General features: G+C 38.1%; 3 protein-coding genes and 1 long non-coding RNA gene across 5 annotated transcripts; 1 reads left to right on the forward strand and 3 right to left on the reverse strand.

The window, feature by feature from the left end:
• Nucleotides 1–54: 54 nt before the first annotated feature.
• Nucleotides 55–9,078, reverse strand: chkb (choline kinase beta). Its single transcript, XM_034686594.1, has 11 exons — nt 8,466–9,078; nt 7,244–7,352; nt 6,969–7,082; nt 6,713–6,846; nt 5,795–5,899; nt 4,390–4,448; nt 3,534–3,621; nt 3,271–3,379; nt 1,752–1,852; nt 1,565–1,646; nt 55–1,422 (listed from the first exon to the last, which is right to left on the reverse strand). The coding sequence occupies exons 1-11, from the start codon at nt 9,074–9,076 to the stop codon at nt 1,366–1,368; spliced, it is 1,569 nt and encodes a 522-aa protein (XP_034542485.1). The 5' UTR covers nt 9,077–9,078; the 3' UTR covers nt 55–1,365.
• Nucleotides 9,079–12,571: 3,493 nt separating this feature from the next.
• On the reverse strand, nt 12,572–15,088 carry LOC117813693 (zona pellucida sperm-binding protein 4-like). The gene is made up of 8 exons (XM_034684689.1): nt 14,674–15,088; nt 14,363–14,547; nt 14,172–14,269; nt 13,894–14,051; nt 13,621–13,813; nt 13,272–13,458; nt 13,094–13,169; nt 12,572–12,751 (listed from the first exon to the last, which is right to left on the reverse strand). Exons 1-8 carry the CDS (start codon nt 15,086–15,088, stop codon nt 12,663–12,665), a joined length of 1,401 nt encoding a protein of 466 aa, XP_034540580.1. The 3' UTR covers nt 12,572–12,662.
• Nucleotides 15,089–16,008: 920 nt separating this feature from the next.
• LOC117813695 lies at nt 16,009–18,796 on the reverse strand. 2 transcript variants are annotated; one of them, XR_004631434.1, is made up of 2 exons: nt 18,614–18,796; nt 16,009–16,861 (listed from the first exon to the last, which is right to left on the reverse strand). It is a non-coding gene; the product is annotated as an uncharacterized LOC117813695 (long non-coding RNA). The 2 variants fall into 2 exon arrangements; XR_004631435.1 differs by lacking the exon at nt 18,614–18,796 and adding an exon at nt 17,074–17,339.
• Nucleotides 18,396–22,233, forward strand: LOC117813694 (zona pellucida sperm-binding protein 3-like). Its single transcript, XM_034684691.1, has 8 exons — nt 18,396–18,878; nt 18,992–19,110; nt 19,257–19,360; nt 19,897–20,074; nt 20,176–20,293; nt 20,374–20,456; nt 20,536–20,699; nt 22,118–22,233. Exons 1-8 carry the CDS (start codon nt 18,411–18,413, stop codon nt 22,180–22,182), a joined length of 1,299 nt encoding a protein of 432 aa, XP_034540582.1. The 5' UTR covers nt 18,396–18,410; the 3' UTR covers nt 22,183–22,233.

Here is a 22,233-nt window from a genome sequence, read left to right on the forward strand (position 1 = left end):
GAATGTACTGTGTGTGTTGATCATATTTATGAAGACAAAAAGAAACAACACTGCTTAAAAAAGTTTCTGGGCCCGTATGTTTATTGTCCTTCAGAATTTAGTGCTGAACCAAGTACAAACATAATACAGAGAAATGTGACAGTGTGAAACTGTGCTGGGACATTCATGCTTTTTTTAAAAAACACATAAAGGTAGTTAATGAGGCACAGTTAAACTTCTCGTTACTTCTCATAGGTAAACCGATGCAGCTATGTGCAAACAAGGAATCAAGACGGTGATTGATAGTGCATTCAGAAAAAAGTACGGGATACATTCCAAATAAATATAACAACGATAATACAACAATTTAAACAAAGAAAATAAGAAAAGACAGATGTTCAAAACCCAACTTTTAAACTGAAACAGTTGTTGAACAAAGTTTAGGAAGTCAGGATGATGTGGTTGCAAGCATGTGCCAGATGTACATTTTAGTTTACCTTTTACATTTGGTAAGAACGGCATGCGTTTAAATATTACCAGCTAGGATTCATGATATCATTAAAAGCTCTGAATATTATCAGAGCTGAGCAAAAGGCAAAAGTTAGTAAAAGCATAATAAAATATGTTAGAAAATTACAAAATCAAAAAACAGAAATGTAGAGAATGTTATCTAATGATCAGATATTACAAACTTTTGTTAACAAAGCAGACTACTTTCAGTGGTTGAATTAACTGTTTGGTGACTACACTGATACACTATGAAATAGCCCTCTTGTAATAATTTGACAAATGTAAGTGAGCTTTTAACTCAACCTGGCTGGACTGGAAGAGAAAATATTTGCGCAGATTCTTCAGTAAAAGTATCCGCAGCACATAACATGGAGTCGTTTAATACGAACATTCACAGTTTTCTGCTTCCCACACAGGAAAGTGTTACTACCAGGGTCTCTGGGATCTATACTCCCCAGTGCAGAATCACAAAGAAAGAAGTGAGGTAGAATTACTAAAAACACAAAAGCCTTCAACACTAAACTTAATACCATTGCTTTAGTAAAACAGAATGAAAATTACAGTAAGAGTTACTGTCTAACATTTAATGACATTAGTCGGTGGCAACCAACATTTGTGACTAAAGTTACAAATGAAGATTGCCAGAAAGCAACATTCACTCCTCCAAAATACTTCACACCACTGGAATAGGGGTTGCAGTAAGATTTGTCTAACCGCAAGTATATGTGTACCTGGATTTGAGTGTCAATGTCTACCTTTAACACAACATTGCTCGTCATAGGCAAAGCTGCATAGGACCCGGGGTTTCAATAAAATATGGCTGAACATGAGCATGAAGAACGACAAGGAAGGATAAAGGAGGCGTGATGGTGGAAATCAGGAGAAGAGCCTCTTTTGTTTGTAGTAGGCATCAAAACGACACTGGGCGTAGTCCTGGAAGAACAATATGGTTTACTATGAGGCAATGCATACTAACTCATCACTTGCAATAAATTAAAAGCAACATTTATTCATTCATTGAAAGTTTATGCAGCTTGTGTTTGAGACTGTAAATGGGGGAAAAAAATCTTCTTACCATGTATCCAAACTCAATTTTGGATATCTTTGCTTGAATGATGGACCACAGGCCCCAGAGGAAGTGCGATGCTAATGCATACCTACAAATCGAAGAGAAAAAAAAGGTAAAGAAGAGACAAAAATGGCGAATAACTTCTAAGTTTATATATAGATATATATTCTACAATGTTTTAAATCATTATTACCTGTTGGCTTCAATGATCATGTCCTCCTCAGCCTGTGTCTGGTCCACGGTTGCATCGGAGTGTTGTCCTTGTTCTGCCAAATAACTTCTGATAAAATGAAGCTGGAATAAAACCCAAAAAGATTTTTGATAAATTTCATAAATGACACAACATTTGAATTTGTGTAAGATTTTATGATCTACTATCAGTCTTATTCCATTTAATCGTTTATTTTTCTCAAGTCAGGTAGTAGTTTTAACTGAGGGCAGGATTCTTTAAATGAAAAAATTATTTTGTGTGACAGCCTATGACATTGCCTAGTCCAGTGGTGTCCAAACTTTTTTCAAAGAGGGCCACATTTGATGTTGTCAGATTACGTCAGGGCCAGTGGCTCCTACTGAGACTTAGGAATCATAAAAGTTATATATGAAATATCTATTTAATAACAATTATTTTAATTTTTTTCTCAATAAAACCATGTTAACATTAGCAAAATGTATCTTCTTCTGGAGGAAAATGTTTTTCATTAGGGCCGGGCAATGTGGGAAAAATATTGTATCATTATTTTCCTATGGCAGGCTCACGATCTGGATTTCATCACTTCTTTTTCATGTAGTTTTTAAGACTTTTCTGACCAGCACAAAACATTTTATTACAAAATAATTATTTTCCTGAGTTCTGAACAATTTTTATGCATCAAATTTTGCCTTTTCTGTACAATTTCATAATTTTGATTTAGTCTTGTGTCCTCTTTTGTGTCTTCTGAACTTTAAGTGTTCATCAAGAACATTTTCACATCATGATAAAAACATTGATTTGAAAACCTGTCAACTTTAAGAGTTCTTGTGTTTCTTCTTTTTTGCTGCCTTGCAGAATTCACAGTGTTTTGGCTTTTTGAGACGTTTCTGGATTGACTTTAGTTTTGTTTGTGCACTTGAAAGAGACTGTAAATGTACAGATGATTCAGAATGTGATTAATTTCTGTGCTATAAATAACACAATTTAAGATGGAAGCTTGGGGCCATAAATACATGGACCTTGGGCCGCGGTTGGCCCCCGGGCCGTACTTTGGACATAGCTGGCCTAGTCTTTCAAATCAAATGTACTTTTCTTTTGCACCACAGGGGGGTGCCGCAGGACCAGAATACTTGTGACTTCCATTCTATTTGAAGGTTACTCAGTTAGACTACCTGAAATTCTTGGCTCAAATATCAGCACGGTACTGTACAGTATCTGTCCTAGCTTTAAAGGTGGAAGTTTAGAAAAGTATTTTCAAACTTCCATATTTAATAAATAATGCCAGAGTGAGGCTAAAAGCACAAATATTATCAACACACTTAAATTGAAGGTAAACCTATCCTATGTGAGAAATTTTCATTTGATGTTCCCAATGTTTTAGAGCTTCCACTCCATTATATAATTTTACAATGCCGATGTGGAAATCAAATTCAAGGCTTAACATGGTATAACAAGGCATTCCATAAGAGTAAGGATTGTTCAGAGTTTGATACACATAAGTATTTAGCTCTGGGGAACTGACCTGCTGCTCTCTAGTGGGATAGTCCTCTGGTGTGGCTTTGTAGAATGGCCACTGGTTGTAGGTGTAATCATACATCCACTCACAGAAATGGTTCCCAAAGTCAAAACCCCTACAAAAAATAAAAAAATAAAACATGATTATTCAATTCAATACACAGGGGCTCAATTCAAATATGAAGCCCAAACAATTTATTTCAAAACAGAGGGAGCATTGCTGATGATGTACAACTCAGTGCTTTACATCAAATGTATTTTTACACTTACCTGTAATTGTAGCTGCTGTACTCAAAGTCTATCAGCATGAGTCTATCTGTAGATGTTTGGTCCTTGTCTTCCAGCATGAGAATGTTACCTGAAGCAGCAAACAAGAAGTAAGATAAACCATCATCATTCCCCTAGTGATGGTCCTCACTTTCTGAATACTGATTAATTACAAAAGATAGTTTGGTTTATCAACTTTAAAAAGTGCTGTTAATGTTATAAGTGTCTAAGCTATTTAGACTAAATTCTTGAGCTGTCTGTTTGTGTGCATGTGCAAATAAAAGGAGGTATTTATGGCATGTCAGCTCATTTGATTACCACCCCACTGCCGGAGTCATATTCACTAGTACAATGAACTAGACTCTATTGTTTATCATGTGTTATAAGCTTTTAAATCTTGTATGAACAGCCAAAAAGGACATAATTAAAATGTACTGTTGTTGTGGAATCTGTCACGTTCATCTCAGTAATGGTGAATCTCAATCCTACTACATACATAGACAGTTTCCAGTGCAAAAATGCCAGATCCATTACAAAATGGTTTCCTGTGTTGGATGTGGAATAACTTGACCTGACGAGTAGGTGTCAACAAACAATAAACAGCTATGGTAGTTTCTGTTTGTGAGCCATTCCTGGTTTACAGAGGCTAAATGTCTTACAACCACAGGCTCAGTTCAGCTGAATGAATGATGCATATGAATGTGAGCCGCCCCTATTAATAACCACAGCTCTCCTTTGACTTATGTAACATACTGCTCCACTAGGCAATGTGACATGGACGTCAGAGGATTGATCAATCATCCCAAATTAGAGGTGTGAGGATTAAAAAAGCAATGAGCGGACAGGATATGTTTTATACCTTCCTGGACGTCGTTGTGGCAGAACACCACTGGGGATGGGGTCGCCGCCAGCAATGCTCTGTGAAAGAGCAAAATCCAAAGAGTTGGTCATGAAAGAAAAAACGGCGGGGGGAAGGAAATTGGTTTGTCAGGACATTGAATTTAAAATGTAAGGGTGAGGTGAAGAATCCCAAGATCATACTAACTGTAGTGAAGCAATAAAACTCAAGCAACCTATACAGGCTGCATTACATCACATTAATTGAAATCAAACTTTTCTATGGGCAGGGTTAAAATGTATACTATAAATATAAATACTTATGTGTGATGTGAAATAGACTGCAGTGATCATAGGTAACATACTCTGAGCAGTTCAAAGCTTCAATATAATCCCAGTCAGCTTCAGTCTGTGATCTTGATTTGTATGACATTCAGAGTTGCTCTTTAAACGAGTACATCGTGTGCAGTGGATAGCAAAAGTCTGACATGATTTATCTTGGTCTCATTTTTTTTACATCACAAAACCTGGCTTTTTAACAGGGGTGTGTAGACTTTTGCTATCCACTGTATCTCCTTTGGTTTGGGACTGGTTCATATCTACAAGATAACACGTGTGTCTACAGATAAACACTGACAATACACACTAGGCTGATTTTGTATTGGTCAGACTGACAAGAGGACTCTGCACTGGAGTGTTGAAGGCACTGGGACAAAGGTCACCTGTTAGACTGGGAAAAATTACTCAGCAAGTCATGTCTTTCTGATGAAATTCTTGTGTTTCACAAGCCTACATTTATTACCAAATATTCTGATATAACCACTTCATTATTAACATACACTTTCCACCTTATTTTAAAGACTACTTTTGTCACCAGTTAGCAAAATGCAAACACATTTTTACATCCACGATGAGTTCATGGACTAGTTTTATGTTGTCTGAATTTAACAAAAGTTGTTTATGTGGACCACAACTGAAACAATACTTTGGGCTTTATTTCCCATCCCTTATATGACATGAACATAGAGCAATTATTCCTTACCCACAGTACTTTCTGTTATTATTTGATAGTGAGCCTTGAAATGTTGTAGTTAAACAGACAACAACTGCCTCTCTGAAGTCTAATGCATGTTACAGTAAGTAATATGAGACCTCTCAGGCCGAACAACATCCAGCAAGCACCAGGCTTAGGCAATAATGATCACGTCATCCTCATACCACTTGCCTTCAAAAGGAATTTTTCAGACTGAGAAGAAAACTTAAGATCAAGAGGGTTTCTCTTTACACTTTCTCCCAATGACACTGTTAGGTACTAGAGGGAGAGAAGAGGGGATACTAGGGCTTTAACCCAACAGTGTCAGGCTTCAAACCACAAGTACAATCCATGGTGGTGTCTGGCTATATATGAAACCTAGGTCCAAACTCACCTGAGGCTCTCCAGCTCAGCAGGCAGGTCATGTTTCATCAACTTCTTGTACTTCTTCACATGTGCTTCACGTGTAAAACTTAGCGTCATCACTTGATCCATGTATCTAATGGAAATAAAAGGACATCATATTAAAGTAGCTGTTCCATTTTGTGTTGATTTCAGTTGCCACTGTTTATTGACTGTCTTACTCACTGTAGGCCAAGTGGGTGTACCACAAAGCAAGATAAACATACCATGGCCTCATTTAAATATGCTTGCTCAACAAAAACTAAAACCCAAGTTAAAGATAACAGTATTCAGGTGGATGGTAATAAGTTTTCTCTGTAAACCCAGGGCACAAAGAGGACTTTTGAGATGTTATTTGGAAAACACAGAGCTGTCAAAATTCTCTATTAAAGCTGTGTCTTTATAAGAATAAGATAAGAGCAAGGTAAACTTTAGCTAACATGACTGTTACATTATAAGACAGATGTATTACAGTAGTGTCCACTGTGACCTCAAGTTACTGTAAACAGTTATGTCTTGAATTGCACTTCTTTAATTAAATTAACATATGTTCTTATAGCGGGGTAACAGAGCTTGGGATCAATTTCCAACCAAGCACAGTTCATATTATCCCCTGCACTCTATCACAGTCTGAATGAGAGTTTTGTTCTCAAATCAATTCCTATCTTTTTCTCTCTGTGCTGATCCTTGCCCGAACACGCCCACATCACATGTTCCAATCAGCTGGGGTTGAACAGGCCAGTATACCTTTTCCAGGAAAAAATGTAAACATAGACTCCTCTAGACTGAGTGCTGTAAACTGAGACTGTTTCATAACTAGTTAAAAGATCCCCACCATAGTGCTTATTGTGAAAGAACAACAACAGACTGCTAGAGTGAAATAAAGAGAGTAATATCAAGGAGTTCTTACTTGTCAATGGTCCCAAACAGCCACTTAGGCTTTTTGTTGAAGGGCATGAGCATTTGATGAAAGCGAGAAACCTTGGTGGCAATTTCAGCCGAAATAGCTGGATCTGAAAGTTGAACCGTGCGCATGCGGATATTCTAGAGAAAAAGAAAGGAAAAGGATTACATCTATAAGAGATTCCACCATATTAGGAAAAAGGTAAAGGCACAGTGTGAAGCAGAAAAAAAACAGATGGAGTACATATTTGTGTGCATTATACCGGAAGGTACTGCTCCAAGCGCCCCTCAGGAAAGATGCCATAAAGTTTTGGCCCCAGAGTCCGTTCTGCCAGGATGGCAAACATCACGCTCTCCAACACCAGAGAGTCCACTCCCTGTGTGACACACACAAATTAGTTTGATTGATATCGAAACTGAAAAAGCTGACTGACTCACATAATGGTCAATAATTATCTCTTCATAATAAATAAGTGCAACCAAGCACATAAATTCATGGAGAAATAACTTCATGGAAATTCTTACAGGACAGACCAACCTGTAAGATGGCCCCATAGACTCTGAGGAGCACCAGGCGAGGTTCGTCACCCACCGAGAGCACATGGTCAGGTAAACTGCACAGGTACAGCAGATTACTCAGTCCACCGCTGCAAAACAATAACACCAGTGAGTGTTATCACATCTGAGCAAAGTGTATGTGCCTCAGTGGAGTCTAGTCATAAATACCAGTTTGACAATAGATTTTACTTGAAATGATTTTCACCAGAGTTTATTTTCAACTGCATACAGCACAAACAGGCTTACTGTCAGCACTAACACAGACACAGTATTTAGCAATCCTGCATATTCAATTATCTTATAAATATTATTTGAAATTGGACGGATCCATTGAAACCTGCATGATCTATACATAAAGACCATGGGTGAATATTATAACATAAAAGACTGATATAGGGGCATACCATAAAACCAATAAAAGTCTCCAACCTCTCAGAGGCTTTTAAAGAGTCAAAGAAAAAACTGAGAACTCATAATTATATCACGCAAATTATAGATCTACAGTTATGTCAACTGATTAAGACTTTCTTCCGTGTAAAATTCAGGCGAAACGGGATAGAAATAACCAACAATAAATAGAAGACAGTGGACGAGATTGATAACTGCGTTTATAATATAAGTAATTCATTGTTTAAGACAATGGACTCATGGAGCTTTCAGTGGCAAGAATACACGGTGCTGGAGCTGATACTATTCTAGCTTGGCAAACGATGGCAGATAAGATCAAGGAATTGCTGTAATCACTATTTTAATTGCATTTCTTGTTAAAACGTCGTCTCATGTCCTGAAAGAGTTTTAAAGAGATGCAAAGTTGAGGGGGTTGGAGGTCGCCTTTGGTTGTGTTTTTTTGTGTTTGTTTTTGTTTTTTTCTCCCTGTCCTTTTCTTTTTCTCTATTTTTGATTGCATTGTGCATTTACACTTGTCGGAGTGCTGTTTCTGTTTACCTTTAAAAAACAAATAAAAAAGTTGTTCACAAAAAAAGACAATGGACACACAAATTGCCCATACACATTGAGATATAAAGAGGCGTTTTATCTACTGTTTTCCCAAAATCACTTTGTCTTTATGAGCAGTGTAATTGATCATGTAATAATGTACCCTAACCATAACCCTAATGTAACCCTAACTCTAACCCTAATTGATCATGTAATAATGTACTTTAATCCTTACCCTAACCCTAATTGATCATGTAATAATGTACCTGACGATGCTGATTTGGAAATCATGCTCTTTGATGGTCTTCCACGAGCCAGACAGAAAGTCTCTGCACCACGCAAACGCTCTGCCCCGAGTGTCTCGGTCGACCTCCTCGGTTCTTCCATCCCGGAAAGACTCAGCCTCCGAGTCGTCATCACAGTTGGCCCCATAAGGACTGGGGGTCCTTAGGATCCTCTCGTTTACAACAACCGTGCTTGCCACGCGTTTGTTCTCCGCCGGAGGACCCGTGTCTTCAGTTGTGACAACAGGGATGCTGCTGAAACCTCCCGGCCCTTGCCTCCCTGCTTTCCCCAAACCCTCCTCACTGTTAACGCCGCTGCTGGTGGTCACATTCCGGCTCGACTGCATCATGAGTTTCCGGGCGAAGAGTACAGGAGGATCGGATTGAAAAGTCCGTGTCAGACGGGAGGTGGGACTCGCTGTCAAACGCAGTCCGCCGGCAAAGCTACTTAACCGGAAGAGGCAAGCATAGGCGGACGATGTGAATCGCATGAGGGGCGGATGATAGGCACTTATAAAGTATTGATATATGATGACTGTATCACCTTCTCGCACGCGCCACGACCTGTGATATGGAGTAATCCAAACAGGCATTTCCAACGTCCAATCATAAATCACTTCCGGGTTTACAAGCAAAGCTCATTTGATGGTAGAATTCCAGGGTTCTGATTGGTTGTTTACATATTTACTGTACGCCGAGGGATTCTGGGTAACGAAGTGTTTGTCTTCTGAGTCATTTATTTATTTTTTTAACTTTATTTTAGATGTACATAACAAACAATTCAGAAGGAGCATCATACATAAACAATCAATAAGAACACAGACACAATACAGCTTCATTAGTTAATTTAAGGAAAATGAGAAATTATACATACATAGAAAATAAATAATAAAATAAGTTGAGTAAAGAGAGGGAATGCTTTCTCCTGGGAATGGGAGGGGTGTCATGGGAAGCCTTGGTTATGAATTGGTTACACATTCATTACTCAATTAGAAGTATAGATACTAGGGTTAAAAAGACTTCTGTAGAAGTTGAAGGATCAACTCAAGCTTTTTACTCAAGTAAAAGTGTAGAAGTACTGGTTTCAAAACTACTTAAAGCATTAAATTAAATTAAAAGTAATGTAAGGGGAAAAAAATGCCATTAAGGACAAAAGCTTAGGCTGCGCCGCATTTATGCTCATTGAAAATGAAGGCATTTTTGTACAATGCAAATACATTAAAGAACCATATATGTGTACTACTGAGCATTAACGTGTTTCATGGAGCAGAGGATATGATGACTGGTTGTCTATACGTATTTTAGTGGGGCAAAAAGTGAAACTACACAGGCATGTTAGCAAAAGCCTTATTGAAATGTCAAATATACATAAATGTGTTTTATTTAACGATGACAAGTCGAAATGAAATAGGAGTAACGCGGCTATTGTTAAAATGTAAGGAGTAGAAAGTGCAGATAGTTGCTTGAAAATGTAAGGAGTGGATCTAAAAAGTCGGCTGAAAAATAATTACTCCAGTAAAGTATAGATACCCAACATTTATACTTAAGTAAGTTAAAAAAGTATTTGTGCTTCGTTACTTGACACCTCTGGTCATTGCAGCAATCATTTTTGGTTTCGCTGACAAACCAAGTAATCCTTATTTTGTGCGGTTGGGGTTGGAGTTACCAGTTTTTCACGTTCTCCTGGGAGAGGGAGGGGTGTCATGGAAAGCCTTGGTTATAAATTGGTATTATTCAATCCAACAAAAGCAGGAGCACTGCAAATGCGAAATTTTCAAGTTTTAAGTCGGGTTTCCATCTTAGCAGTGTTTGAATATGAAAACAATCGACAATTTTGAAATGTATTATTAACTCATTAGTTCTCCAGTAAGCGTTTTTTGATTATTATTATTAATGGAGGCAAAGCAGCAGATTTTATACAATTTTTAAAAAGAACAGATTTTTGCAATAATAAAATCAATCTTCAAACCCCCTGTTTGGGGCCTCTTATTTTTTAGCTTTTATTTCATTAATTCGATTTGAAACATTTAAAATACCTGAACATAAAAACAAAAAGGCTCAATAAATGTCACAAATTATTTCTTATAAAAAAACGTGTTTGTTATGAAGAATTTTAATACTTTTACATATCATTGAGTTTTAACACTGTATTGATATTTTCTTTATGGATAGGATGGTGAGAGTTGATGGCAGTTAACCTTTGCTATATATCTAATTTCATTGGTTGGTTCACAACATAGCAGTCATAGTGTCATGTGAAGTACATTTTCTTGTCAAGTAGTAAATACAAGTGTTAAATCTAAAATTCATTCTAATTATTTATTTTAAATTATTATTATTTTTGTTTTTTCCTATGTCACTGCATAAAAGCTGTGTACATACTTCCTTTTTAAAAAAAAAGTTTTTTTAATGTGAAGCACGTTGGGCTGCATTCTTTTGTGCATGAAAGGTGCTATATAAATAAAGTTCTGTTGAGTTAAAAAGCTAATTAGTCGGTTGGTTAATCTCTTGCTATTCCTATAAGCGTTGTTGAATACAATCATTCACAAACTGTTGATTCCTGCAATGAGGATGCTTTCTTGGAGGAATACCTACTGATGCCACAGACGGATGATATTGATGAGCATTCAGAAACATGATAGAGACAAGTGGCGTACTGAAGCTAATTGAGGGGCAGGGGCGAAAACCCCCCAAAAAGGGCACCTCCTATCAAACCCTTGATACTCGCAGTTTAGGATGAATTTAAATGTATTGATGCAGCAGTAACAAGAGGGGGGTCTAGGGCTCCCACAATTAAGTCCCTGCATCATAGTTAATATTTTTGTGACCAACTGTGGTAGAAATTGAGTTATGAAAAAGGAAAACACATGACTATTGATGTATTTCTATATTATTGTTTATATTACATGATTAACATAACATAACCATAAGGCCATCCAGAGGGCACTTTTTCACATTAAATTCATGAGAAGGGCATTCAAATGGCACTTTTTTGGTGAAGTTAAATAAAAGTCCATTCAGAGGGCACTTTTTCACATTATTTGCTGAAAAGGTCATCCGGAGTTCACTTTTTTTTTTTTACATTAAATTCACTGTAGGGGCATACAAAGGGCCCTTTTTTTCCATCAAAATTGAATCTCGTTTTTCAACAGTTATAACATTTTTCACTGGTGTATCAAAACTTATATGCACCTGCTTAAACTCAGGGTGTGCCAAGAGGTTTTTGACTTAGGTGGCAACTCTGGGGCTCACTATCTACAAAAACATCTATTGTCTAAGTACCACACTGATGTTATATTTCTGTGTATATATATTTTGCATCCTAAAAGAAACACAACAGAGTGGCAACACATACATTTTCTGAGCTAACTTCTGGAAGAACTCAAAAAGAAGATATTTGTCTGAAGTCAAATTGATGGCACTTACATAATGTATAAAATGTGCTACATTTAAATGCAAAGAAGTTTACTGTCAGCCTGTTAACACTTCCAAAGCAGACAATTTTAACAGCAATCTCACCTTTGACAAGGCAAATAGCCAATCATAGTTTAGGATTTTGGAGTGCACTTTGGGTGGCAAAACAGATTTTGAGGGGGGACCAGTGCCCCCTCTGGCTATTCCCTGGACATGCCCCTGGCTAACCATATCTAACACACACACACACACACACACACACACACACACACACACACACACACACACACACACACACACACACACACACACACACACACACACACACACACACACACACATAGAATGGTCATATATATATTGTCTAAAGTATTGCTATTAGCTTTGGGTTACTTCTTTTTTTTTTAAGTTATATTTTTGGCCTTTTTGCCTTTATTTGATAGGACAGCTGAAGAGAGACAGGAAATGTGGGGAATAGAGAGTGGGGGAAGACACGCAGGAAATGGTTGACCGGCCGGGAATCGAGCCGGTGACCCCTGCGCCGAGGACTTTAGCCTCTGTATGTGGGGCACTTAGACCGCTAGGCCACCAGTGCCCCTAGCTTTGGGTTACTTCTGTACAGTCACATTGTATAAACTGTTTTAGGATGACATTTTATAAAATAAAATAACACATTCAGCATTTTGTAAATTTATTCGAAACTCAGTCATTTTTCATTACGAATTGGGAACAGAGATTTCATGAGAAAGGTTTTTCATGAATTTGTTACTGAGTCACAAAGACAATCTCCTGACTGCTAACCACATAGGTCTCTGATCTGACGCCACTCTGGACAGAAGCAGCAATGTCTCTCCCTGTGTAGAAAAACAATTATCAATGGTCAGTTACTGACAGACTTGAGATTAAGTGAGACATAAGACTTTTTGTAAAGACATGAAGAAGTCGTATTCAGCATTCTTATAATTAATAAACTAATACTCTTTTTTTTTTTCTTTCTTAGTTTGTAAAAGTCAGATATGTTGCAAATTAACTCTTTGATTCTTTAGCTAAGAGATTTTCTCATTGTCATACCACTAACTGTAACGTTCTAGAGTGTAACACTGGACATGATCTGTTTCCATCATAATCAAAACATTTGCAACAAACTTCAAACATCATATCGATAGTATCATCAAAGTGAAAACTGCACTACTTACTCTTTCTGAAGCACCTTGGTTCACAGTTATTTCCAAGAGATGGTTGGCAGACTGCTGCATTGCAATGGATATACACCTGGCCAAAATAAAATATGTTAGTCCACATGTAAGGAGATATGAAACATGAACTAATACTGAGGAAAAAAAATAACATTTACTACGTAGTAGGATCCTATACCTTTTCCTTAAGAGGAATCATAGCTGCTGCTTCTGCAACCTGTCCTTTGCCAGGATTAGCAGGTCCAGTACCCACAAATGTGAACATCTTGAAAATAAAACGCCTGTGGTGGGTTGGGTACATGAGTCCTGATGAGGCATCCACAGGGGCCAGAGTGGTCAAGTAACGATCATCACGGTAGGGGCAGCTATAAAAAGGAGGGAGAGGGTGAGATAGTCATAGAGTAAAGCATGATGTATCATACATTTCAAAGTACGACCAATACTAGGGACAAAGGGGGAAACAAGGACTCATAATAGTGTCATAAATTTATTCTAAATCTCCACATCAGCCCAACACTTACTCTTACCCATCAATGAGCAAGTCCCACTGTGGAACACTATGAGGGTAGGGGTCAGCAGTTGCCCAGCATCTCCCAAGTGTCAAAACGATGTTGGGATCAGTTCTCTCCAGCATTCGGACCTCAACGTACACAGGATCCCTGAGCACCTTTGTGACAGGATAGTCGGAATCCCCGTAAAAGGAGCTGTAGGCAACAGCCTCTGCCCAAGTAGAAAGATTGGTTATTGATACAGTCACTGCCAAATGCGACTAAAAGCACAACACTACCTTTGACACTAACCTTCAACACAACCCTTGGTAGCACACTCTCCATTGGCCAACCTGAGCTCCACACGTAAGGGTCCAGGAGCTGCAACTGGTGGTGGGGGAGGAACCAAACCAACCTCAATGACCAAAGCTTCAACTGAGGTGCCAATGTATCTGCACTGGACAATCAGCCTGAGAAGAAAATGATAGTCAGAAAACCATTTGAGTGGATTCTGGCCTTTAAAGGCTAGCTTACACCATTTTGATCAGTCTGTTGAGATCACCCAGGGTTACAAAAACAAAATCACATACTCATAGTGGCTATCTCTGGTGATGGCTCCAGCAGGTCCAATAGCAACCTCATATGAGGAGGACATCCTGTTCTCATAGATTAGAACACCTGGTTCCTCCTACAGTAAATTGACATTATTCAAATATGAATGACAAACAGATTTTTAGAAAGTACAAATAAAATGTGACACTCAAATGAAACTTTGCCATACCGTCATGACAGTGCCACAGCCTGTGACGGGAAACTGGTAGATAGCAAAAGCTGAAGTTGTGCCAACAGGGCTGCAGTTTTGATCATTTCCATAGAAAGAAATTGTTTCCAAGTCGAGGTTGGGAAGAGTGGCATCTCTGGCTACTACCACAATGAATTGGGCATCCTTGGTGCACTGAAGAGTCACTAAAAGCCAACAAGTTGTAAACAAAAACCAGTGTTCATGCTCTATTCTTTGAATACATTATTCCACAATCTAAGTGACATTGAAGGATATCCATGTAATTTTGTTAGGAAAATAAGAGTACGTACCAGATTTGCCATAAAAGCACATGCGTCCATCGAAGCAGCAGTTAACAGCTTCACAATCTGAGGCAGAGATGCCAGGAGCCCCACATTGGATCTTGTAGTTGTCTGCCACCTCACATGTGTGAAATACCTCTGTAGGCTGCTGAGGCTGCTTGGGCTGGTGAGGCTGCTGAGGCTGTTGAGGCTGCTGAGGCTGCTGAGGTGTGTACTTTGGCCTCTGGGGTGGTGGTGGTGGCTGGTATTTGGGAGCCTGAGGTTGTTGAGGCTGCTGCGGTGGTGGTTGGTATTTGGGAGCCTGCGGCTGCTGAGGCTGTTGGGGCGCCTGTGGCTGCTGAGGCTTCGTGAAATATTGAGCATCAGCCAGACAGCCCAGCAGGGCCACTGCCAGAATATAACTACAAATCAATTTCATTGTCATGGCTTCACAGCAAAGAGTGCTCTGCAACAACTCCAGATGCTGTGAAAAGTATTGTGCAAATATGCTGACTTTTATAAGGTATTGGCAAAGTCTGCTTCTGGTTAATTTACTTCTTATTTGCTGCCCACTACTGCCAATCAAAAGTTCTAGGTACTGATTGGTCTGTGGTGACACAATGAAGAATGAGAGTTTATGTTGAAAAAGAAAAACTGAGGGCAAATTACACAAACATCAAAATAGCACTGTACCAGAACTAACAGAGATTGTCATAGAAAATGTAATATTGTGCATATATTAATATTGATCTTGATGAAAATCTATTTAATGTGTTCTTCAAATGGTAAACTGTTTGTTATTGATCTGTGATAGATAAAATACCAGCTTGTTTGAACAAAAACCTTCCCAGGGTCTGTCTGACCTACAATGTGCAGGTCACACTGTATTTAGGCAGAGGGCCAAGACAGAACAAATACCTCCTATTATCTTTTGAAACTTTGCCATTGCTACAAAGTCAGCCATTACCTAATATCATAGATTACAGTTTTTCTCAGTCGCTTTGGTACATTTCTCGAATTATCCTCGATATTTGCAAAACAGTAAGTTCATTTCTCAAAACAATTCGGACAAATAGCAAAACACCATGGATTACCTGCAAAAGCCAGTATTTTGCTCAAAATCCTGAGTTCATCTCTCAAAAGTAAATATCTGTGTCAATGAACATGTCAGTACCATCAGAATGACAAGTCCTTGTGTCATTGTGTACGGATAAGACAGTCAAATTGCTTAATCTTGTTGTCAATATAACAGTGTACTCTGGAGGGATGTTCTGATGTAAACTATGGCTAAAGTTTTGATGACAGTTATTGTAAATTGTAAGTCACACCTTAGTGTAAGTGGGAGATTGATTACAAGAGACTGGACAAGATTCACATTCACGCTTTTACTGTTTGTAGTTTAATTTGTTGACAGACAATGTCATTGCAATACATAAAGAAAAAGACAGCACTGCATAGCACAAAGAAAAAACAAAAGAACAAAAGTAGAAATGTGAACATAGGGGAAACTGTACATGCAGTGCTGTAGGAATGACACTGCAGTGCAGTGTTCCTACACCTCCTGACGTTCCTGTCTGTTGGGCCACAAATTCTCATCCACATCACAGGTTTGGGATCTTCAGGATGTGATGCAGCGTGGAAAGAATGTTTTAGAGTGTCTTATCCAGCCTCTGCAGGCATCTGCTGTGATGTCATCACACACTGCATCCATAGCATCCACAAGGATCATCTGTGTATGTGGCTGGCGATCATAAACTTTCCATCTCCAGGCTGAGAAAAATTCCTCGATGGGGTTAAGGAATGGGGAGTAGGGTGGGAGGAATACCATCAGCATACTGTTGTGGGTCGCAAACCATTGCCTGATGATGTTTGAGTGATGGAAACTGACATTGTCCCAAACTATCACGTACTTTGGCAAGTCATCTCCAACCTGACCCTTCTTTTGTTCATAGGGATGAGATCCCTGTAGAGTGTCTAAAAAGATGACAAGATGCTCTGTGTTGTACGGCCCAATAATGGGAATATGCGTTAGCACACCATTCTCAGAGATAGCAGCACCCATGGTTATGTTCCTGCCCCGTTGGCCTGGCACATCAACTGTAGCTCTGTGGCCGATGATATTTCGACCACGCCTTCTACGTTTCGTTAGGTTGAAGCCAGCCTCATCCATGTAGATGAAGTTGTGCGGCGGTTCACTTGCTTCCAGTTCCATTATACGCTATATCCAGAAGACACAAAATGAGTTTTATGAGTAACATGCATTTTCATTTTGGACAAGAAAAAGTTACATCAAATGTATACAGCACATATTGCATCTTCTTTTCCACAGCCATGGCAAATGTGTAAAGGTCACACGTACTGTACTGTAGATCCCTATACAATGTTGTACTGTATACTGTGAGGTATAGTTCTTGCATGCTCATGTTTTACCTGTACATACTGGTAGCGCAGTTCCTTCACTCTTTCACCATTTCTTTTGAATGGAACAGTGTACAGATGCTTAAAATCCTTTTCATGTCTTTTCAGCACCCTGTCAATGGTTGAGATGCTAACTGTTTGGATGTTTTCAAAGATGTTGTTGTCCTCTATAATGGCACTCTTTATCTTTATCTATGTTTTCTACAACCAGGGTGCAAATAGCCCCCTCCAGTTCAGGTGTGAAAAGGGGCCCTCTGCTACCCTTGTGAAGTTGTCTTGCAGTCCTATGTGGGAAAAAAATATAGTAATGCAAAACACACAATTGAGTAAGACAAAATGTCACTGTAAATAAAATGTAGAAAGTATGTAAAGACTTATGCGATGAACTAATGCTAAATAATGTTGGAGGGTGAGACTATTCAACAGAGACCCATTATAATACATTTTGATCAACATGACATAAGCACTTGATAATGTAGGAAACAACAGAGAATTGTACATAATCATTTGCATGGATGTACCAAAGCATTTGTAACTTGTTCAAAGAAATGAGAAACTGCTTTTTTGATGTGCACAAGTGACGCAATGATGTGAAGATTGAACAAGTAGTTTTGAGAATTTCAATTCTGATCTGAGAAATGTACCAAAGCAACTGAGAAAAACTGTAATCTACTCTTTCTGTGACACATACACTACCAGTCAAAAGTTTGGACACACAGGAATTTTTTAAGGCACTTGTGTAAAGCAAGAACTACATATGTATTGTATTAATTGTATTTGTTGGATATGTTGGTTGAAAGCCAAACTGCTGTCCCACATTGCAGTGTCACCCCCTGTGAGACAGGAGCCCACTAACAAAAATGGACTTTGGCAAAACAAAGAGTTTGACATGTCATGTAAAGGTCAGGTAAACCTAACCTAGGGCCAACATAACTTTTTTTGACCACAGCTGTCAAAGCACATGTTTTTCAACAACCTTGATATCTTTTTACTTGTTCGAGAAAAACTCAATCAAAAACAACAACAACACTGATTTTTATTCTAAAATGTAGTTTTATGTTTTAAGATCATTACTGCAATTTCTAATTCCAGTCACATTTAACTGAATTAAAGACGTGCAGTTTAATCTCAGTAATCAATGACTAACCACAGCTTGGCTCACAATTGGTCAGCAGCTGCTAAGGTTTCATTGGTTTATGCTCATCAGGTCTGACTGGGAAAATGGCCAATAGAAGGGGAGGGAATGAAATGGAAGTAAACATACACCCTGACTTATAAAAGTAGGAGCACATTTTCATCTTCCTTGCAGCACCTAGTGAACTGTGCAGATCACTTGTTGTTGTGGAACCATGGTGATGAAGTCTTCTGTTGTGTGCCTTGTGGCACTGGCCTTGCTTGGCAGTCTCTGTGATGCTCAGTGGGGACACCAGGATCCCCACAAGCCTTCAAATAGATACCAAAAGCCAGCGACACCCCCTGTGAGACAGGAGCCCAGCAAACAGATGCCTCAACAGCCCCAACAGTCAAAGCAGAATTTTGAGACACCACTCACTTGGACATATCCTGAGGATCCCAAACCTGAGGTTCAACCTGAGGTCCCCTTCGAGCTGAGACACCCTGTTGCTGCTGCAACTGTTGCTGTTGAGTGCAGAGAGAGGGATGCTCATGTGGAAGTCAAGAAGGACATGTTTGGGATTGGCCAGTTCATCAATCCTGCTGACCTTACCTTGGGAACCTGTGGTGCTATGGCAGAGGACAATGCTGCCCAAGTGTTGATTTTTGAATCTGAACTACATGACTGTGGCAGCTCATTAGCGGTAAGCCCATGAACACACCTCTCACTAAAAAATCTATCCAGATTAGCACTAAGATGTATAACATAAGTCATTGTGTAATGGATTTGTTTGAACTAAATTTGTTTCTTTGCTAGACAACAGAGGAGTCCCTCATCTACACTTTCGTTCTTAACTATAACCCCCAACCTATTGGAGGTGCTCCGGTGGTGAGGACCAGTAAAGCTGCTGTAATTGTGGAGTGTCATTACCCAAGGTAGGCAGACTGTCTGACAGAGGTTTCGCTAAAGCAGGAAAACAGACAAACAAATTAAACAAATCATATGATAAAGTTGTTAAACTGAGATATAATCCATAACCATTGGTCAAAGAATATCCTATTTTTCCTCCTTAATAATTTAGGAAGCACAATGTGAGCAGCCTTCCTCTGGACCCTATGTGGATCCCATTTTCTGCAGTCAAGGTGGCAGAGGAGTTCTTATACTTCACTCTAAAACTCATGACTGGTGAGTTGAAAAGCTACTTTTCTGCATAACTTATCTTGTGAAGGCGTAACTGCATGGATAAACAGTAAAATCAGTCCAAAAAAAAACTGCAACTGCCCTTCAAAACAATTCAGAACACAATGTAGTTTTTTTTGTAGAATTAAGATGTTTTTTTTTATTATGCAAATAAATAATAATAATAATAATGATAATAATAATAATAATAATAATAATAATAATAATAATAATAATAATAAAAACTTGTGCCAGTGTTTTGTTAGGGGTAGATTTGAGTAATCATTCTTGGCTATTGCCATTTTTAAAATCTATTAAAAGATAGTGTTAGCTATTTTAAATATATTTTACTTTAAAGAAGGACATGCATTTACCCATTTACAAGATTAATTCATTAACAATCAAAAGTCCCCATTATCCAAAGAGCACCTGTATGTGTTTATACAAAGATCCAGCAGCACTTCCACTTCTGTGTCTTCCCAGTTCTCTGCATGTTCAAACATTTGTGGATCTCTGACTAATGCAATTATCTCATTGTGCAGTTGACTATCAATTCGAGAGGCCAAGCTACCAGTATTTCCTGGGTGACATGATAAATGTTGAAGCAACTGTCAAGCAGTACTTCCATGTACCCCTGCGAGTTTACGTGGACAGCTGTGTAGCTACTCTTGTACCTGACATGAACTCCAACCCCAGATACGCCTTCATTGACAACCATGGGTAAGAGGGTTGGATGAGTTCATTGACATTGTTCTGTAATATATGAACACAAACACAAAAAACCCATTGTCACCAATTTTATTTTGTGTTTTCTCCCACAGGTGCTTCATTGATGCTAAGATCACAGGCTCTGCTTCTAAGTTCATGGCTCGCACTGCAGAGAACAAACTCCAGTTCCAGTTGGAGGCTTTCAGGTTCCAGGGGGCCGACAGTGGATTGGTGAGTATCTCGCAGCATGATATAAAACATTTTCAGCTTTGCATTGAATGCACCATTATAAAACCTTGTTATTCCCACAGCTCTACATTACCTGCCACTTGAAAGCAACATCTTCTGCCTATGCCATTGATAGTGAACATAGAGCTTGCTCTGCTGAAGGAGGGTGAGTCTGCGAGTGTATATTTCTATATAAATACGTATAACTGAAGAATTAACACTCTAATTCTTGCTGTAATTTCCAGATGGAAGGAGGCCAGTGGTGCCCATGCAGCTTGTGGTTCCTGTGACTCCGGGTCATATGAACCAGCTGGCAACTCAAACACCGGCACATCTTCTTGGGGCAGCGGGGCATCAACTGGTATGTCTGCTCCTGGCAGGAAGATCCGTGATGTCTCCACAACTGAAGGTAATCTTAGTAAAACATTTTTGGAAAGGGTTAGATCATCTTTAAAGTAGGGCTGTCAAAGCTAACGTTATGATGACGAGTTAACAATTCCTTTCAACGCCCAGTGTTTTAGACTCGCGAGTAATGCACGCACTGGGTTTGTCCCAAAAATTAAAAAATAGTAATTCAATGTTCAAATTCGTGGTTCAAATCTGCAGGATGGAAGCTTGTAAAGCCAACTAAACGAGGTGATATTGCGTTAAATTAGGATGTATTTCATGTAGGGTAGGAAAAATCACTTACACGGAGGTAAATAAAAGACCTACATGATGAGTTCAAATATAATGTCAAAAAATGATGGAAATTTTTTTTTTGATGGAAATATTTATTTTACTAGAAATATGAAATAGATACAACATACTGAATTGCAATCAGTTTAACTGCCTAAAACCAGAATTCTAAGGAGCTTAAAATACATCATCAAACATGCAAATTGCAAGATATTTCAAAGCATTCAAATTAGTATAAAGAAGCAAGCATATATGTCCACTTTCATGTTGATAGAGTAAGAAAACGCTGAAATAACATCCCTTTAAGGTTCATTTTGAAGAGATAAAAATGTGCAATTGAATTAATCAATTAATTAATTAATTAATTGTCTTAAATTGTATTTGATTATTTTATTTTATTTGATTATTTTATTTTATTTGATTATTTTATTTTATTTGATTATTTATTGTTTGATTATTTTTTTTCATTTATTATTTTAATGTTCCTAATTTATCCTTTACACTTTTTCTAATTTTACCGATGTGATGTCGTGTTCATATTCTGAAAACCTCTTTTATTGTTCTTTTAATCCTTTTATTTTATTATCCATTTTATTTGTTTATTTTTATTTATTTATTTATATCATCTGTATAACCTTGAAAAACCTTTCAACAATGATTTACTGGCCTATTGCCCCACCACTTCATTCTGTTGAATTTACGTGTATTCTTTTTAACCTCTTGTGTTGCATTTTGTTTTGCATTGTTAAAATTCCTCCTTGCTGTCTAAATGCTTACTTTATCTGAACCACGCTTTATTTGTCAAAGCACTTTTTAAACATTTGTTTTTAAAGGTGCTTTGTAAATTATTATTATTATTATTATTATTATTATTATTATTATTATTGTTATTGTTAATAATAATAATAATAATAATAATAATAATAATAATAATAATAATAATAATTTGCAAGTTATAGCAAGTGAACTAGACAGTCATGACCACTCTAGTGTAAAACATTTTTAAAGAATACGTTTTAATCACAGGTGATGTACTGTGAAATGACAAGTATTAGGATGATGTAATCTGTTGACCAATGCTTGTCTGTGCTGTAAAAACAAACCACTGGGAGTCTCATTGTTAACACACATTTTCTCTGTCTTCCTTAGTTTTCGAATGGGAGGGTGATGTCACTCTGGGTCCCATTCCCATTGAAGAGAAGACAGTCTCTTAACTCAATTTCATGCAACGGCTAACAAAATAAAACTTTTGAACTGGTTCATAC

This window comes from Notolabrus celidotus, chromosome 6 (assembly GCF_009762535.1).
Source record: "Notolabrus celidotus isolate fNotCel1 chromosome 6, fNotCel1.pri, whole genome shotgun sequence".
Taxonomy (NCBI): domain Eukaryota; kingdom Metazoa; phylum Chordata; class Actinopteri; order Labriformes; family Labridae; genus Notolabrus; species Notolabrus celidotus.

Excerpts from the sequence above, each read along its gene's own strand:
- chkb (XM_034686594.1), bottom strand. The coding sequence starts at position 9,076 with ATGCCTGTTTGGATTACTCCATATCACAGGTCGTGGCGCGTGCGAGAA. Across the intron at positions 7,083-7,243 it reads TCTATGGGGCCATCTTACAG|GGAGTGGACTCTCTGGTGTT; the intron begins GTTGGTCTGTCC and ends TGTGTCACACAG. Across the intron at positions 6,847-6,968 it reads GCTTGGAGCAGTACCTTCCG|AATATCCGCATGCGCACGGT; the intron begins GTATAATGCACA and ends CTTTTTCTCTAG.
- LOC117813693 (XM_034684689.1), bottom strand. The coding sequence starts at position 15,088 with ATGACAATGAAATTGATTTGTAGTTATATTCTGGCAGTGGCCCTGCTG. Across the intron at positions 14,052-14,171 it reads ACCAGAGATAGCCACTATGA|GCTGATTGTCCAGTGCAGAT; the intron begins GTATGTGATTTT and ends TTTTCTTCTCAG. Across the intron at positions 12,752-13,093 it reads ACCAAGGTGCTTCAGAAAGA|GGAGAGACATTGCTGCTTCT; the intron begins GTAAGTAGTGCA and ends TTTTCTACACAG.
- LOC117813694 (XM_034684691.1), top strand. The coding sequence starts at position 18,411 with ATGGTGATGAAGTCTTCTGTTGTGTGCCTTGTGGCACTGGCCTTGCTT. Across the intron at positions 20,457-20,535 it reads GCTTGCTCTGCTGAAGGAGG|ATGGAAGGAGGCCAGTGGTG; the intron begins GTGAGTCTGCGA and ends TGTAATTTCCAG. Across the intron at positions 20,700-22,117 it reads TGATGTCTCCACAACTGAAG|TTTTCGAATGGGAGGGTGAT; the intron begins GTAATCTTAGTA and ends TGTCTTCCTTAG.